The 17,394-nt window shown below is 46.2% G+C and overlaps 1 protein-coding gene across 2 annotated transcripts in view; it reads left to right on the plus strand.

The window, feature by feature from the left end:
- Positions 1 to 17,394, plus strand: part of tinagl1 (tubulointerstitial nephritis antigen-like 1) — a 64,050-nt gene that overhangs the window by 12,869 nt on the left and 33,787 nt on the right. For both annotated transcript variants that reach the window (XM_031795203.1, XM_031795204.1), the window contains exon 3: positions 6,504 to 6,570. In XM_031795203.1, coding sequence (XP_031651063.1) covers positions 6,504 to 6,570 — 67 coding nt within the window. The remainder of the gene's footprint in view (positions 1 to 6,503; positions 6,571 to 17,394) is intronic.

Consider the following 17,394-nt stretch of genomic DNA (forward strand, 5'->3'; position numbering starts at 1 on the left):
ACTGTTTGGAAAAATGACCATCGTTATGTTAGGAGGATAAGGGGGAGGCTTGCAAGCCGAAGAACACCATCCGAACCATGAAGCACAGGGGTGGCAGCATCATGTTGTGGGGGTGCTTTGCTGCAGGAGGGATTGGTGCCCTTCACAAAATAGATGGCCTAATGATGCAGGAAAATTACGTCAGGAAGTTAAAGCTTGGTCACAAATGCGTCTTCCAAAGGGACAATGACCACAAGCATACTTCCAAAGTTGTGGCAAAATGGCTTAAGGACAACAAAGGCATGGTATTGGAGTGGCCATCAGAAAGCACTGATGTCAATCCTATAGAAATTTTTGTGCAGAACTGAAAAAACCTGTGCGAGCAAGGAGGTCTACAAACCTGACTCAGTTACACCAGCTCTGTCAGGAGGAATGGGCCAAAATCCACCCAATTTATTGTGGGAAGCTTGTGGAAGGCTACCCGAAACGTTTGACTCAAGTTAAACAATTTAAAGTCAATGCTACTAAATACTAATTGAGTGTATGTAAACTCCTGACCCGCTGGGAATGTGATGAAAGAAATAAAAGCTGAAATAAATAATTCTCTTTACTATTATTCTGACATTTCACATTCTTAAAATAAAATGGTGATCCTAACTAACCTAAAACAGGGAATATTTACTTGGATTAAATGCCAGGAATTGTGAAAAACTGAGTTGAAATGTATTAGGCTAAGGTGTATGTAAACCTCCGACTTCAACTGTATATATATATATGTGTGTGTGTGTGTGTGTGTGTGTGTGTGTGTGTGTGTGTGTGTGTGTGTGTGTGTGTGTGTGTGTATATGTAATTAAGCTCATTAAGGCATGATGGGGACCTGATATTCTGGGAAACACAGGCCAAGAGCCAACAGGACATTCCAACAGGAGATTACTGAAGCTCAGGGTTCCCAGACCATACACACTACTATACACCTCACATCAGGGTGTTACTGTTAACTCTCTCACTACAGGGGGGGGTCTGTAGTGTGTGTCTGGACTGTGTCGTGTGTAATATTGAGTGTGTGTATGTAGTGTGGAGTGCCTGTAGTGTGTAGTGTAGAGTGTGTGTCTGTAGTATGCTGCAGTAGTTTATGTGTCGGGGGGCTAGGGTCAGTTTGTTATATCTGGAGTACTTCTCCTGTCCTATTCGGTGTCCTATGTGAATCTAAGTGTGCGTTCTCTAATTCTCTCCTTCTCTCTCTCGGAGGACCTGAGCCCTAGGACCATGCCCCAGGATTACCTGACATGATGACTCCTTGCTGTCCCCAGTCCACCTGGCCGTGCTGCTGCTCCAGTTTCAACTGTTCTGCCTTCTTATTATTCGAACATGCTGATCATTTATGAACATTTGAACATCTTGGCCATGTTCTGTTTTAATCTCCACCCGGCACAGCCAGAAGAGGACTGGCCACCCCACACATGCTCTCTCTAATTCTCTCTTTTTTTTCTCTCTCTCGGAGGACCTGAGCCCTAGGACCATGCCCCAAGGACTACCTGACATGATGACTCCTTGCTGTCCCCAGTCCATCTGACTGTGCTGCTGCTCCAGTTTCAACTGTTCTGCCTTATTATTATACGACCATGCTGGTCATTTATGAACATTTGAACATCTTGGCCATGTTCTGTTATAATCTCCACCCGGCACAGTCAGAAGAGGACTGGCCACCCCACATAGCCTGGTTCCTCTCTAGGTTTCTTCCTAGGTTTTGGCCTTTCTAGGGAGTTTTTCCTAGCCACCGTGCTTCTACACCTGCATTGCTTGCTGTTTGGGGTTTTAGGCTGGGTTTCTGTACAGCACTTTGAGATATCAGCTGATGTACGAAGGGCTATATAAATAAATTTGATTTGATTTGATTTGTAGTATGGAGTGTGTAATGCAGAGTGTGTGTCTGTAGTGTAGAGTGTGTGTCAGCATATCGATTGTGCTACCAGGGCTGGTAAAACCCTGGATCATTGTTATTCTAACTTCAGAGACGCATATAAGGCCCTCCCCCGCCCTCCTTTCGGAAAAGCTGACCACGACTCCATTTTGTTGCTCCCTGCCTATAGACTGAGACTAAAATAGGAAGCTCCCGTGCTCAGGTCTGTTCAATGCTGGTCCGACCATTCTGATTCCACGCATCAAGATTGGGATATGTTCCTCATTGCGTCATACAACAACAATGACAAATTCACTGATTCGGTGAGCGAGTTTATTAGCAAGTGCATTGGCGATGTCGTACCCACAGAAACTATTAAAACATTCCCAAACCAGAAACCGTGGATTGATGGCAGCATTCACGCAAAACTGAGAGCGTGAACAACTGCTTTTAACCAGGGCAAGGTGACCGGAAACATGACCGAATACAAACAGTGGAGCTATTCCCTCCACAAGGCAATCAAACAAGCTAAGCGTCAGTATAGAGACAAAGTAGAGTCGCAATTCAATGGCTCAGACACAAGGGGTATGTGGCAGTGTCTACAGTCAATCATGGATTACAAAAAGAAAACCAGCCCCGTCGCGGACCAGGATGTCTTGCTCCCAGACAGACTAAGCAACTTCTTTGCTCGCTTTGAGGACAATACAGTGCGCTACCAAAACCTGCTAACACGGCCCGCTACCAAAACCTGCGGACTCTCCTTCACTGCAGCCGACGTGAGTAAAACATTTAAACGTGTTAACCGCGTCCTCAGAGCATGCGCAGACCAGCTGGCTGGTGTGTTTACGGACATATTCAACCAGCCTTATCCCAGTCTGCTGTTCTCACATGCTTCAAGAGGGCCACCATTGTTCCTGTTCCCAAGAAAGCTAAGGTAACTGAGCTAAACGACTACTACTAGGTAGCACTCACTTCCGTCATCATGAAGTGCTTTGAGAGACTAGTCAAGGACCATATCACCTCCACCCTACCTGACAATCTAGACCCACTCCAATTTGCTTACTGCCCCAATAGGTCCACAGACAACTCAATCGCAATCACGCTGCACACTGCCCTAACCCATCTGGACAAGAGGAATACCTATGTGAGAATGCTGTTCATCGACTACAGCTCAGCATTTAACACCATAGTACCCTCCAAACTCGTCATCAAGCTCGAGACCCTGGGTCTCGACCCCGCCCTGTGCAACTGGGTACTGGACTTCCTGACGGGCCGCCCCTAGGTGGTGAGGGTAGGTAACAACATCTCCACCCTGCTGATCCTCAACACTGGGGCCCCACAAGGGTGTGTTCTGAGCCCTCTCCTGTACTCCCTGTTCACCCACTACTGCGTGGCCATGCATGCCTCCAACTCAATCATCAAGTTGGCAGACGACACTACAGTGGTCGGCTTGATTACCAACAATGACGAGACGGCCTACAGGGAGGAGGTGAGGACCCTCGGAGTGTGGTGTCAGGAAAATAACCCCACACTCAACGTCAACAAAACAAAGGAGATGATCGTAGACTTCAGGAAACAGCAGAGGGAGCACCCCCCTATCCACATCGACGGGACAGTAGTGGAGAGGGTAGTCGTTTGTCGGCATACACATCACAGACAAACTGAATTGGTCCACCCACACAGACAGCATGGTGAAGAAGGCGCAGCAGCGCCTCTCAAACGACAGTAGGCTGAAGAAATTTGGCTTGTCACCAAAAACACTCACAAACTTTTACAGATGCACAATCAAGAGGATCCTGTCGGGCTGTATCACCGCCTGGTACGGCAACTGCTCCGCCCACAACCGTAAGGCTCTCCAGAGGGTAGTGAGGTCTGCACAACGCATCACCGGGGGCAAACTACCTGCCCTCCAGGACACCTACCCCACCCGATGTCACGGGAAGGCCATATAGATCATCAAGGACAACAACCACCCGAGCCACTGCCTGTTCACCCTGCTATCATCCAGAAGGCGAGATCAGTACAGGTGCATCAAAGCAGGGACCGAGAGACTGAAAAACAGCTTCTATCTCAAGGCCATCAGACTGTTAAACAGCCACCACTAACATTGAGTGGCTGTTGCCAACACACTGACTCAACTCCAGCCACTTTAATAATGGAAAAATTGATGTAAAAAATGTATCACGAGCCACTTTAAACAATGCCACGTTTATATGTTAACATACCCTACATTACTCATCTCATATGTATATACTGTACTCTATACCATCTACTGCATCTTGCCTATGCCGTTCTGCACCATCACTCATTCATATATCTTTATGTACATATTCTTTATCCCTTTACACTTGTGTGTATAAGGTAGTTGTTGTGAAATTGATAGGTTAGATTACTCGTTGGTTATTACTGCATTGTCGGAACTAGAAGCACAAGCATTTCGCTACACTCGCATTAACATCTGCTAACCATGTGTATGTGATTTGATTTAGTGTAGTGTGTGTCTGTAGTGTGTGTAGTGTGGAGTGCATGTAGTGTGTAGTGTAGAGTGTGTCTGTAGTATGGAGTGTGTAGTGTGCAGTGTGTGTCTGTAGTGTGCAGTGTGTGTCTGTAGTGTGCAGTGTGTGTCTGTAGTGTGCAGTGTGTGTCTGTAGTGTGCAGTGTGTGTCTGTATTGTGGAGTGTGTCTGTAGTATGGAGTGTGTGTCTGTAGTGTATTGTGTCTGTCGTGTAGTGTGTGCCTGTAGTTTAGTTTTTTTTTTTGTTGTTGTTGTTGTTTTTACAGGGACAGTGCACATTAATCAACGTTTCAGTCAAAGTGCCGGTTTTAGCCAGCCGGCTAATTTTCAACCGCAGTCCCTGGTGCAGGTTATTAAAAACAATTACAATATAGACAATAGCAACAGAACAAGCAAGACATAGCAACATAGGACAAGCAAGACATAGCATACAGACAGAGCAACATAGGACAAGCAAGACGTAGCATACAGACAGAGCAGCATAAAACAAAAAGCAGCAAGACAAAATTCATAAAAGCAACAAAGTGTTTCCACACCTCACAAGCTACAGACAACAGACAACATGGAGAGTGGCAACACACAGCTAGGGACCATGTTCACAAATCTGATTGACCTTTAGCCATGTCTTCAAGCATTTTGTGAAAGTGTGATGTGTGGTGCAGTTATGTGTGTCTGATGGCAGTGTATTCCAGACATGGGAAGCTCTCACAGAGAATGCAGATTTACTAAAGGTGCTTTTCCTTAGGGGAACTATACAGTCACCTCTCATGGCAGACCTTGTGGATCTGCTGCCATATGTCTGGGTTTTCTGTTTAACAAAAATATTGAGTGGAGGGGGAGCCAGGCCATTGAGGATCTTGAATACAAGACATGCGTCGGTGTATTGCACAAGATTTTCCCAACTCAAGAGCTCATGCTTTCTAAGGATGTGACAATGATGATGGCTATTGGGCTTCCTATCAAGCACTTTGAGAGCCTGTTTGTAGACAGACTGAATAGGTTTTAATGTTGTACAGCAAGCTTGGGCCCAACTAGTCAAGCAGTATTTTAAGTGGGGGAGTATCATAGATTTGAAGTACAGTTTTGCTACCTCTGTAGTCAAACAATTTCGTATAAATCGGAAATTAGCTAGGTTGAATTTGGTTATTTGAATTACCTTTTTCACATGCTTTTTAAAAGAGAGGTTGGAATCAAGTATGATGCCAAGGTACTTAAAATCGGATACCACCTGGAGCTTCTCCCCTGACACATAGACATCTGGCTCAGTAGCATCTGTTGCCCTCTTTGTGAAGAACATGCAAACAGTTTTTTTTCACATTGAGATGCAAACACGAGTCACTGAGCCACTTTGTAACCTGGACCATTACAGTTGTGAGTTCTTGTGCAGCTTGTTGTTTGCTCTTTGCATGCACATATATCACTGTATCATCTGCATACATTTGAACTTCAGACCCAGTACAGACAGAAGGCAGATCATTAATGTACAGGCTGAACAGGAGGGGCCCCAGTATTGACCCTTGGGGCACACCCACATCATAGCTACGAGTGGGCGACAGCTCATTGCTCACTCTGACACACTGAGTTCTGCCTTCAAGGTATGATTTCATCCATCTCAAGGCATCAGGGGAAAAGTTGAACTTGGACAATTTTGTGATGAGAATCTCATGGTTAACAGTATCAAAAGCCTTCCTTAGGTCCAGAAACACAGCCCCAACAGCACCCCCTTTGTCCATCTTGGACTTCACATTTTCCAGAAGAAAGCAGTTGGTGTGTAGTGTGTAGCTTGTAGTGTGTGTCTGTAGTGTGTATTGTGTGTCTGTAGTGTGGAGTGTGTAGTGTGTGTCTGTAGTATCTAGTGTGGGGTGTGTAGTGTGGAGTGTAGAATGTGTGTCTGTTGTGTGTGTCTGTTGTGTGTAATGCATGTCCGTAGTGTCTGTGTGTAGTGTGTGTCTGTAGTATGTAGTGTGTAGTGTGCAATGTATCAATGGAAGTGTGATTCTTTAAATCATCCTCTCAGATCTTCCATCACAACAGGATCAAAGTAATCATTGGTGTGATCCTATCCGATGGCAACATCTTATTGAATTTCCTCCTTTTGTTTCATTTCAGGCACCTGTGAAAGAAACGGACACAAATTCCTCTCAGGACAGACTTACAAAGAGAACTGCAATTTATGGTAAGTGTCTGATCGCTTTTTAGTGGTGTAAAGTACTTAAGTAAAAATACCAGAAAGGTGTGTCTGGGTATCTGTACTTTGCTATTTATAGTTTTGGCAACTTTCACTTTTACGTTACTACTTTTCTAATAAAAATAATGTACTTTTTACTACATACATTTTCCCTGACACCTAAAAGTACTCGTCACATTTTGAATGCTTAGCAGGACAGGAAAATTGTCTAATTCACACAGTTATCAAGAGAACATCCCTGGTCATCCCTACTGCCTCTGATCTGGCGGACTCACTAAACAGAGAACATCCCTGGTCATCCCTACTGCCTCTGATCTGGAGGACTCACTAAACAGAGAACATCCCTGGTCATCCCTACTGCCTCTGATCTGACTGACTCACTAAACAGAGAACATCCCTGGTCATCCCTACTGCCTCTGATCTGGAGGACTCACTAAACAGAGAACATCCCTGGTCATCCCTACTGCCTCTGATCTGGAGGACTCACTAAACAGAGAACATCCCTGGTCATCCCTACTGCCTCTGATCTAGCAGAATCACTAAACAGAGAACATCCCTGGTCATCCCTACTGCCTCTGATCTGGTGGACTCACTAAACAGAGAACATCCCTGGTCATCCCTACTGCCTCTGATCTGGTGGACTCACTAAACAGAGAACATCCCTGGTCATCCCTACTGCCTCTGATCTGACTGACTCACTAAGCAGAGAACATCCCTGGTCATCCCTACTGCCTCTGATCTGGTGGACTCACTAAACAGAGAACATCCCTGGTCATCCCTACTGCCTCTGATCTGGAGGACTCACTAAACAGAGAACATCCCTGGTCATCCCTACTGCCTCTGATCTGACTGACTCACTAAGCAGAGAACATCCCTGGTCATCCCTACTGCCTCTGATCTGACTGACTCACTAAGCAGAGAACATCCCTGGTCATCCCTACTGCCTCTGATCTGGTGGACTCACTAAACAGAGAACATCCCTGGTCATCCCTACTGCCTCTGATCTGGCTGACTCACTAAACAGAGAACATCCCTGGTCATCCCTACTGCCTCTGATCTGGAGGACTCACTAAACAGAGAACATCCCTGGTCCTCCCTACTGCCTCTGATCTGGTGGACTCACTAAACAGAGAACATCCCTGGTCATCCCTACTGCCTCTGATCTGGTGGACTCACTAAACAGAGAACATCCCTGGTCCTCCCTACTGCCTCTGATCTGGTGGACTCACTAAACAGAGAACATCCCTGGTCATCCCTACTGCCTCTGATCTGGCGGACTCACTAAACAGAGAACATCCCTGGTCATCCCTACTGCCTCTGATCTGGCGGACTCACTAAACAGAGAACATCCCTGGTCATCCCTACTGCCTCTGATCTGGCGGACTCACTAAACAGAGAACATCCCTGGTCATCCCTACTGCCTCTGATCTGGCGGACTCACTAAACACTTGCTTTGTTTGTGAATGATGTCTGAGTGTTGGAGTGAGCCCCTGGCTATCAGTAAATAAATAAACAAACAAGAAAATGGTGCCGTCTGGTTTGCTTAATATAAGGAATTTGTTTTACTTTGATAGTTAAGTATATTTGAAACCAAATACTTTTAGACTTCTCTCAAGTAGTATTTTACTGGGTTACTTTCTCTTTTACTTGAGTCATTTCCTATTAAGGAATCTTTACTTTTACTCAAGTATGACAGTTGGGTACTTATTCCACCACTGCAGCTTTCTCTTTTTCCTCTCTATGTACCTTTATCACTCCTTCATATCCTCCTCTTTCTCCCCTCTCACTTTTTTCTTTACATCTCTTCTGTCCTAACAGTGATTAGTCCTTCACACACTTTGCTCTGATGACATGGCATTTCTGGTTGTACCACAGACAGACCCACGTTTTCCATGGAGAGTTTTGGGGGCTCTTCTCGTGATGCTGTCTCATTCATAACTCTTCTACATATACTTGGGACCCCTGTCCATTCATTTGAGTTATTGTAGCTAGCTATCTCCTTTATCGAAGCAGTATTAGACAAGCAACGGCAAGAAATGTTATCACATCACACTACAATACAACACTTAGCATTGGGCAACATTAGGCAACATTGAGCAACATTGGTAAACATTTCGAAACATTGACCAACAGTGGGCCTTGTGGGGGCTAGCGCAGCCAGGTCACCTGTGATACCATTCATTATTCATCGTCCATCCATGTCTGATGATGTTGGGAGATTAGGTCGAAACCGGCCACTAGGAGCAACAGCGAGCACAGGCTAAACTACAGTCACATCCCAGCTAGGGTTTAGTTAACTTATACACAGGCTAAACTACAGTCACATCCCATCTAGGGCTTAGTTAACTTATACACAGGCTAAACTGCAGTCACATCCCAGCTAGGGCTTAGTTAACTTATACACAGGCTAAACTACAGTCACATCCCATCTAGGGCTTAGTTAACTTATACACAGGCTAAACTGCAGTCACATCCCAGCTAGGGCTTAGTTAACTTATACACAGGCTAAACTACAGTCACATCCCATCTAGGGCTTAGTTAACTTATACACAGGCTAAACTGCAGTCACATCCCAGCTAGGGCTTAGTTAACTTATACACAGGCTAAACTACAATATAATCCCAGCTAGGGCTTAGTTAACTTATACACAGGCTAAACTGCAGTCACATCCCAGCTAGGGCTTAGTTAACTTACACACAGGCTAAACTACAATATAATCCCAGCTAGGGCTTAGTTAATTTACACACAGGCTAAGCTACAATATCATCCCAGCTAGGGCTTCGTTAACCAGCGGGCCCCCCCACTGGTAATTCGACCATGATAACAAGTTCAGTGTAACGAAGTGCGCTGAGAGTAGGGAAGCAAGTTCATGGAGTGAGTGTTTTAATAAATAAACATAATACAAAATAAGAGACATGAACAACGCACAGACATGACACAGGAACAGAAACAATAACGCCTGGGGAAAGAACCAAAGGGTGTGACATGTATAGGGAAGGTAATCAGGGAAGTGATGGAGTCCAGATGAGTTTGATGACGGTGCGCGTAACAATGGTATTAAGTGTGCGCCATAACGATCAGCCTGGTGACCTAGAGGCCGGTGAGGGAGCACATGTGACAGTACCCCCTCCCTGGCGCACGGCTCCAGCCGCAGGACGCCGACCAAAATGACGATCCTGGGGATCAGGAGAGGACCGGTCACCTCTACCTAAGTGTGGGAAACCTGTCAGTCTGGCTGAGATGCGGGAGCATGGCGACCTAGAGTGCCGGAGAGAGCATACATGACGGTACCCCCTTCCTGGCGCTTTCTTGCTCCATCCGCAAGACACCAACCAAAGAGATAATCCTGGCGATCAGGAGTGGACCAGTCACCACTGCTGATATGCTGGAATCTGTTGCTGGCTGGGGCGGGGCGGGTCGGTGGAAGCAGGGGAGCCTGGCGTTCTGGCGAAGGCATGAAAGCCTGACGAGCCAGCTGAGGCAGGGGAGCCTGGCAATCCGGCTGAGGCATGAGAGCCTGACGAGCCAGCTGAGGCAGGGGAGCCTGGCAATCCGGCTGAGGCAGGGGAGCCTGACGAGCCAGCTGAGGCATGAGAGCCTGACAAATCGGCGGTAGCAGGGAAGCCTGTAGGAGCTCCCATTCCCACCGGGAAAAAAAAATGTGAACCCCCCAAATGGGAGTGACATATATAGGCAAGGTAATCAGGGAAGTGATGGAGTCCAGGTGAGTCTGATGATGAGCAGGTGTGCGTAACGATGGTGACAGATGTGCACCATAACGAGCAGCCTGGTGACCTAGAGGCCAGAGAGGGTGCACACGTGACATTTAGATAGTGTAGCAGTCAGCTAAATTAGCAATCTAAAAAAGTATTGCTGACATGGGCTAATTGACTGACTATCAGTGACTGACAGGAAAAAAACTGCTGGTGCACAACCACATTTCAAAATTGCATCTTGTGTATTCTATTATTCTAACTCTAACTATTATCCTCAACTGGCAGCTTCATTAAATAGTACCCGCAAAACACCAGTCTCAACGTCAACAGTGAAGAGGCAACTCCGGGATGCTGGCCTTCTAGGCAGAGTTGCAAAGAAAACGCCATATCTCAGACTGGCCAATAAAAAGAAAAGTTTAAGATGGGCAAAAGAACACATACACTGGACAGAGGAACTCTGCCTAGAAGGCCAGCATCCCGGAGTCGCCTCTTCACTCTTCATGTTGAGACTGGTGTTTTGCGGTACTATTTAATAAAGCTGCCTGTTGAGGACTTGTGAGGCATCTGTTTCTTAAACTGACACTCTAATGTACTTGTCTTCTTGCTCGGTTGTGCACCGGGACCTCCCACTCCTCTTTCTACTCTGCTTAGTTCCTGTTTGCGTTGTTCTGTGAAGGGAGTAGTACACAGCGCTGTACGAGATCTTCAGTTTCTTGGCAATTTCTCGCATGGAATAGCCTTCATTTATCAGAACAAGAATAGACTGACGAGTTTCAGAAGAAAGTTCTTTGTTTCTAGCCATTTTGAGCCTGTAATCGAACCCACAAATGCTGAGGCCAGTTGATTGCTCCTTTAATCAGAACAACAGTTTTCAGCTGTGTTAACATAATTGCAAAAGGGTTTCTAATGATCAATTAGCTTTTTAAAATGATCAATTTGGATTAGGTAACACAACATGCCATTGGAAGAGAGGAGTGATGGTCGCTGATAATGGGCCTCTGTACACCTATGTACATATTCCATAAAACATCTGCCGTTTCCAGCTCCAGTATTCATTTACAACATTAACAATGTCTACACTGTATTTCTGATCAATTTGATGTTATTTTAATGGACAGAAAATGTGCTTTTCTTTCAAAAACAAGAACATTTCTAAGTGAAATGTTTACGTTTTGTTTAAATAAATATGGATCGCAATCGACACGCTGCAGTTTGGTCCGACTCTCCTTCATCACCACTAGAAAACCGTAACAGAATCACCCACCACCAACGGACCAAGCAGCGTGTCAACAGGCAGGAGCAGCCCAATGAGGAGAGGCGCAATAAGGATTTCTGGACATGGGAGGAAATCCTAAACGGAGAAGGACCCTGGGCTCAGCCTGGAGAATATCGCCGCCCCAAAGAAGAACTGGAGGCGGCGAGAGCGAAGAGGCGCCGTTATGAGGAGGCAGCACGGCGACTCGGAAGGAAGCCTGAGAATCAGCCCCAAAAATGTCTTGGGGGGGGGGGCTCAGGGAGAGTGTGGCAGAGTCAGGAGTCAGACCTGAGCCAACTCTCCCTGTTTATCGTGAGGAGCCAAGGAGGAGACCAGAACCAGAGCCGGTGTTGGAGGTGAGCGAAACAGAGACTGTGAAGGAGTTAATGGGGAAATTGGAGGAGAGAGAAATGAGGGAGTTGCTGTGTTGGTGCTTTTTGCATGGAATTCGCCCGACGGAACGTGTTGGGGATTTGATGGCACCTGGGTTAGCGCTCCATACTCGTCCTGAGGTGCGTGTTAGTCGGCTGGTGAAGTTGGTGCCAGCCTCACGCACCAGGCCTCCTGTACACATCCCTAGCCTTGCACGTCCTGTGCCAACACTGCTCTCAAGATCTCCAGTACGCCTTCACAGTCTAGCCCATCCTGTGCCACCTCCACACTCCAGTCCTCCGGTAGCAGCTCCCCGCACCAGGCTTCCTGTGCGTGTCCTCGGTCCAGTAACACCAGTACCAGCACCACGCACCAGGCCTTCAGTGCGCCTCGCCTGTTCAGCGCAGCCAGCGCTTTTCTCCTCTCCTGCGCTGCTGGAGTCTCCCGCCTGTTTAGCGCAACCAGAGCCTCTCTCCTCTCCTGCGCTGCCGGAGTCTCCCGCCTGTTCAGCGCAGCTAGCGCTTTTCTCCTCTCCTGCGCTGCTGGAGTCTCCCGCCTGTTTAGCGCAGCCAGAGCCTTTCTCCTCTACAGCGCTGCCGGAGTCTCCCGCCTGTTTAGCGCAGACAGAGCTGCCAGCCTGCAGGGAGCAGCTGGAGCTGCCAGCCTGCAGGGAGCAGCTGGAGCTGCCAGCCTGCAGGGAGCAGCTTGAGCTGCCAGCCTGCATGGAGCAGCTGGAGCTGCCAGCCTGCATGGAAAAGCCAGAGCTGCCAGCCTGCATGGAGCAGCCAGAGCTGTCAGTCTACATGGAGCAGCCAGAGCTGTCAGTCTACATGGAGCAGCCAGAGCTGTCAGTCTACATGGAGCAGCCAGAGCTGTCAGTCTGCATGAAGCAGCCAGAGCTGTCAGTCTACATGAAGGAGCCCGAGCTGCCAGTCTGCATGAAGCAGCCAGTCTACATGGAGCAGCCAGAGCTGTCAGTCTGCATGAAGCAGCCAGAGCTGTCAGTCTGCAAGGAGCGGTCAGTCTGCACGGAGCCGTCAGTCTGCACGGAGCCGTCAGTCTGCACGGAGCTGTCAATCTGCAAGGAGCTGTCAGTCTGCAAGGAGCTGTCAGTCTGCAAGGAGCTGTCAGTCTGCAAGGAGCTGTCAGTCTGCACGGAGCTGTCAGTCTGCAAGGAGCTGTCAGTCTGCAAGGAGCTGTAAGTCTGCATGGAGCTGTCAGTCTGTAAGGAGCTGCCAGTCTGCAAGGGGCTGCCAGTCTGCAAGGGGCTGCCAGTCAGCACGGAGCCGCCAGAGCTGTCAGTCTGTAAGAAGCCGCCAGAGCTGTCAGCCTATATGAAGCAGCCAGTGCCGCCAGTCTGCCCAGCGTCGCCAGTCTGCCCAGCGTCGCCAGTCTGCCCAGCACCGCCAGTCTGCCCAGCGTCGCCAGTCTGCCCAGCGTCACCAGTCTGCCCAGCGTCGCCATCCTGCCCAGCGTCGCCAGTCTGCCCAGCGCCGCCAGTCTGCCCAGCGCCGCCAGATCTGCCAGTCAACCAGACTCTTCCAGATCTGCCAGTCAACCAGACTCTTCCAGATCTGCCAGTCAACCAGACTCTTCCAGATCTGCCAGTCAACCAGACTCTTCCAGATCTGCCAGTCAACCAGACTCTTCCAGATCTGCCAGTCAACCAGACTCTTTCAGATCTGCCAGACTCTTCCAGATCTGCCAGTCAGCCAGACTCTTCCAGATCTGCCAGTCGGCCAGGATCTGCGAACCAGCCAGGATCTGGTAGATCTACCTACCTGCCTGAGCCTTCTCTCACTCCTGAGCCTTCTCTCACTCCTGAGCCATCTCTCACTCCTGAGCCTTCTCTCACTCCTGAGCCTTCTCTCACTCCTGAGCCTTCTCTCACTCCTGAGCCTTCTCTCACTCCTGAGCCTTCTCTCACTCCTGAGCCTTCTCTCACTCCTGAGCTGTCTCTCACTCCCGAGCTTCCCCTCAGTCCCGAGCTGTCCTTCAGTCCCGATCTGCTCCTCAGTCCAGTGGGTTTCTGGGTGAGGACTACTAGGCCATGGTCGGCGGCGAGGGTGGTCTATCCAGGGACGCGAGGAGAGGGGACTAAGACATTTAATGAGTGGGTTCATCGTCCCGCGCCAGAGCCGCCACCATTGGACAGACGCCCACCCGGACCCTCCCTATTGTTTTGAGGTGCGTTCGGGAGTCCACACCTTAGGGGGGGGGGGTTCTGTCACGCCCTGGTCCTAGTATTTTGTGTTTTTTCTTCATGTATTGGGTCAGGCCAGGGTGTGGCATGGAGTTTTTGTATTGTGGTGTGTTTTGTCTTGGGGTTTTGGTGTGTAGATATTTGGGATTGTAGCTAGTGGGGTTTTCTAGCAAAGTCTATGGCTGTCTGGAGTGATTCTCAATCAGAGGCAGGTGCTTATCGTTGTCTCTGATTGGGAACCATATTTAGGCAGCCATATTCTTTGAGTTTGTCGTGGGTGATTGTCCTTAGTGTCTTACTTGTACTCTCTGTTAGTTTGCACTAGATAGGCTGTTTTCGGTTTTCATTACGTTTATTGTTTTGTAGTGTTTAGTGTTCAGTCGTGTTTACGTTTTGTTTAAATAAATATGGATCGCAATCGACACGCTGCAGTTTGGTCCGACTCTCCTTCATCACCACTAGAAAACCGTAACAGCTATACTTCTATACTGATATAGTACAAATGCACTTCTACAATAGTACTACTATGCTTATGTACTACTATAGTACTACTACACTTCCATACTACTGTAGTACTACTATACTTCTATACTACTATAGTGGTACTATACTACAATAGTACTACTATTATTCTAGAGTACTAAAGTACTATTCTTCTATACTACTACTATACTTCTATAGCACTATAGTACTACTGTACTGGTATACTTCTATACTACTATAGTACTACTGTACTTCTATACTACTATAGTACTACTACATGTATTTACTACTATAGTCCTACTGTACTTTTACAGTACTATAGTACTTCTATTCTTCTATACTACTATAGTACTATACAACTATAGTGCTACTATACTTATACTACTATAGTACTACTATACATCTATACTATTATATTACTACTAAACTACTATTCTACTATAGTACTACTACACTTCTATTCTATTATATTACTACTATACTTCTATAGTACTATAATACTACTGTGCTTCTATACTGCTATAGTACTACTACACTTCTATACTACTATAGTACTACTATGCTTCTATAATATTATAGTACTTATTTACTTATATAGTACTATACTACTACTATGCTTCTTTACTACTAAAGTACTACTACACGTCTATACTATTATATTACTACTATACTTCTATAGTACTACTAAAAGTATTTGGTTTGAAATGTACTTAAGTATCAAAAGTAGAAGTATAAATCATTAAACATTTCTTATATTAAGTAAACCAGACAACACAATTGTCTTGGTTTTTTTTCATTTATGGACTGCCAGGGGCACAGTTCAACAAATAGTGTACAAACAAAGCATGTGTGTTTAGTGAGTCTGCCAGGTCAGAGGCAGTAGGGATGACCAAGGATGTTCTCTTGACAAGTGTGTGAATTAGACCATTTTCCTGTCCTGCTAAGCATTCAAAATGTAATGAGTACTTTTGGATGTCAGGGAAAATGTATTGAGTAAAAAGTTATGAATGTAGTGAAGTAAAAGTAGTCAAAAATATCAGTAGTAAAGTAAAGTATAGATACCCCACAACTTTACACCCACTGTAATTCACACACGTATGTTCTACTGGTTACAGAATAACTGTTGGTTAGTCTGTGATACAACATGCAGTCTGAGATCTAACATGCAAATACACCTGGGCAACATCTCTCTGACATGCCAATACACCTGGGCAACATCTCTGTGACTCGCCAAATACACCTGGGCAACATCTCTCTAACATGTCAATACACCTGGGCAACATCTGTCTAACATGTCAATACAGACGACCTGGGCAACATCTCTCTAACATGTCAATACACCTGGGCAACATCTCTCTAACATGTCAATACACCTGGACAACATCTCTCTGACATGCCAATACACCTGGGCAACATCTCTCTGACTCGCCAAATACACCTGGGCAACATCTCTCTAACATGTCAATACACCTGGGCAACATCTCTCTAATATGTCAATACAGACGACCTGGGCAACATCTGTCTATCTGGTCAATACACCTGGACAACATCTGTCTAACATGTCAATACACCTGGGCAACATATTTCTAACATGTCAATACACCTGGACAACATCTGTCTTTCATGTCAATATACCTGGACATCTCTCTAACATGTCAATACACCTGGACAACATCTGTATAACATGTCAATACACCTGGACAACATCTGTCTAACATATCAATACACCTGGGCAACATCTCTCTAACATGTCAATACACCTGGACAACATCTCTCTCACATGTCAATACACCTGGACAACATCTCTCTAACATGTCAATATACCTGGACAACATCTCTCTGACATGTCAACACACCTGGACAACATCTGTCTAACATGTCAATACACCTGGACAACATCTCTCTCTAACATGTCAATACACCTGGACAACATCTCTCTAACATGTCAATACACCTGGACAACATCTGTATAACATGTCAATACACCTGGACAACATCTCTCTAAAATGTTAATATACCTGGACAACATCTCTCTAACATGTCAATATACCTGTACAACATATCTCTAACATGTCAATACACCTGGACAACATCTCTCTAACATGTCAATACACCTGGACAACATCTCTCTAACATGTCAATATACCTGGACAATATCTCTCTAACATGTCAATACACCTGGACAACATCTCTCTAACATGTCAATACACCTGGACAACATCTCTCTAACATGTCAATATACCTGGACAACATATCCCTAACATGTCAATATACCTGGACAACATCTCTCTAACATGTCAATACACCTGGACAACATCTCTCTAACATGTCAATATACCTGGACAACATCTCTCTAACATGTCAATATACCTGGACAACATCTCTCTAACATGTCAATATACCTGGACAACATCTCTCTAACATGTCAATACACCTGGACAACATCTCTCTAACATGTCAATATACCTGGACAACATCTCTCTAACATGTCAATATACCTGGACAACATCTGTCTAACATGTCAATACACCTGGGCAACATCTGTCTAACATGGCAATACACCTGGACAACATCTCTAACATGTCAATACACCTGGACAACATCTCTCTCACATGTCAATACACCTGGACAACATCTCTCTAACATGTCAATACACCTGGACAACATCTGTCTAACATGTTAATACACCTGGGCAACATCTGTCTAACATGCCAATACATCTGGACAACATCTGTATAACATGTCAATACACTTGGAACCACTTTCTAACACACAGACACCTG

The sequence above is a fragment of the Oncorhynchus kisutch genome, linkage group LG17 (assembly GCF_002021735.2).
Source record: "Oncorhynchus kisutch isolate 150728-3 linkage group LG17, Okis_V2, whole genome shotgun sequence".
NCBI lineage: Eukaryota > Metazoa > Chordata > Actinopteri > Salmoniformes > Salmonidae > Oncorhynchus > Oncorhynchus kisutch.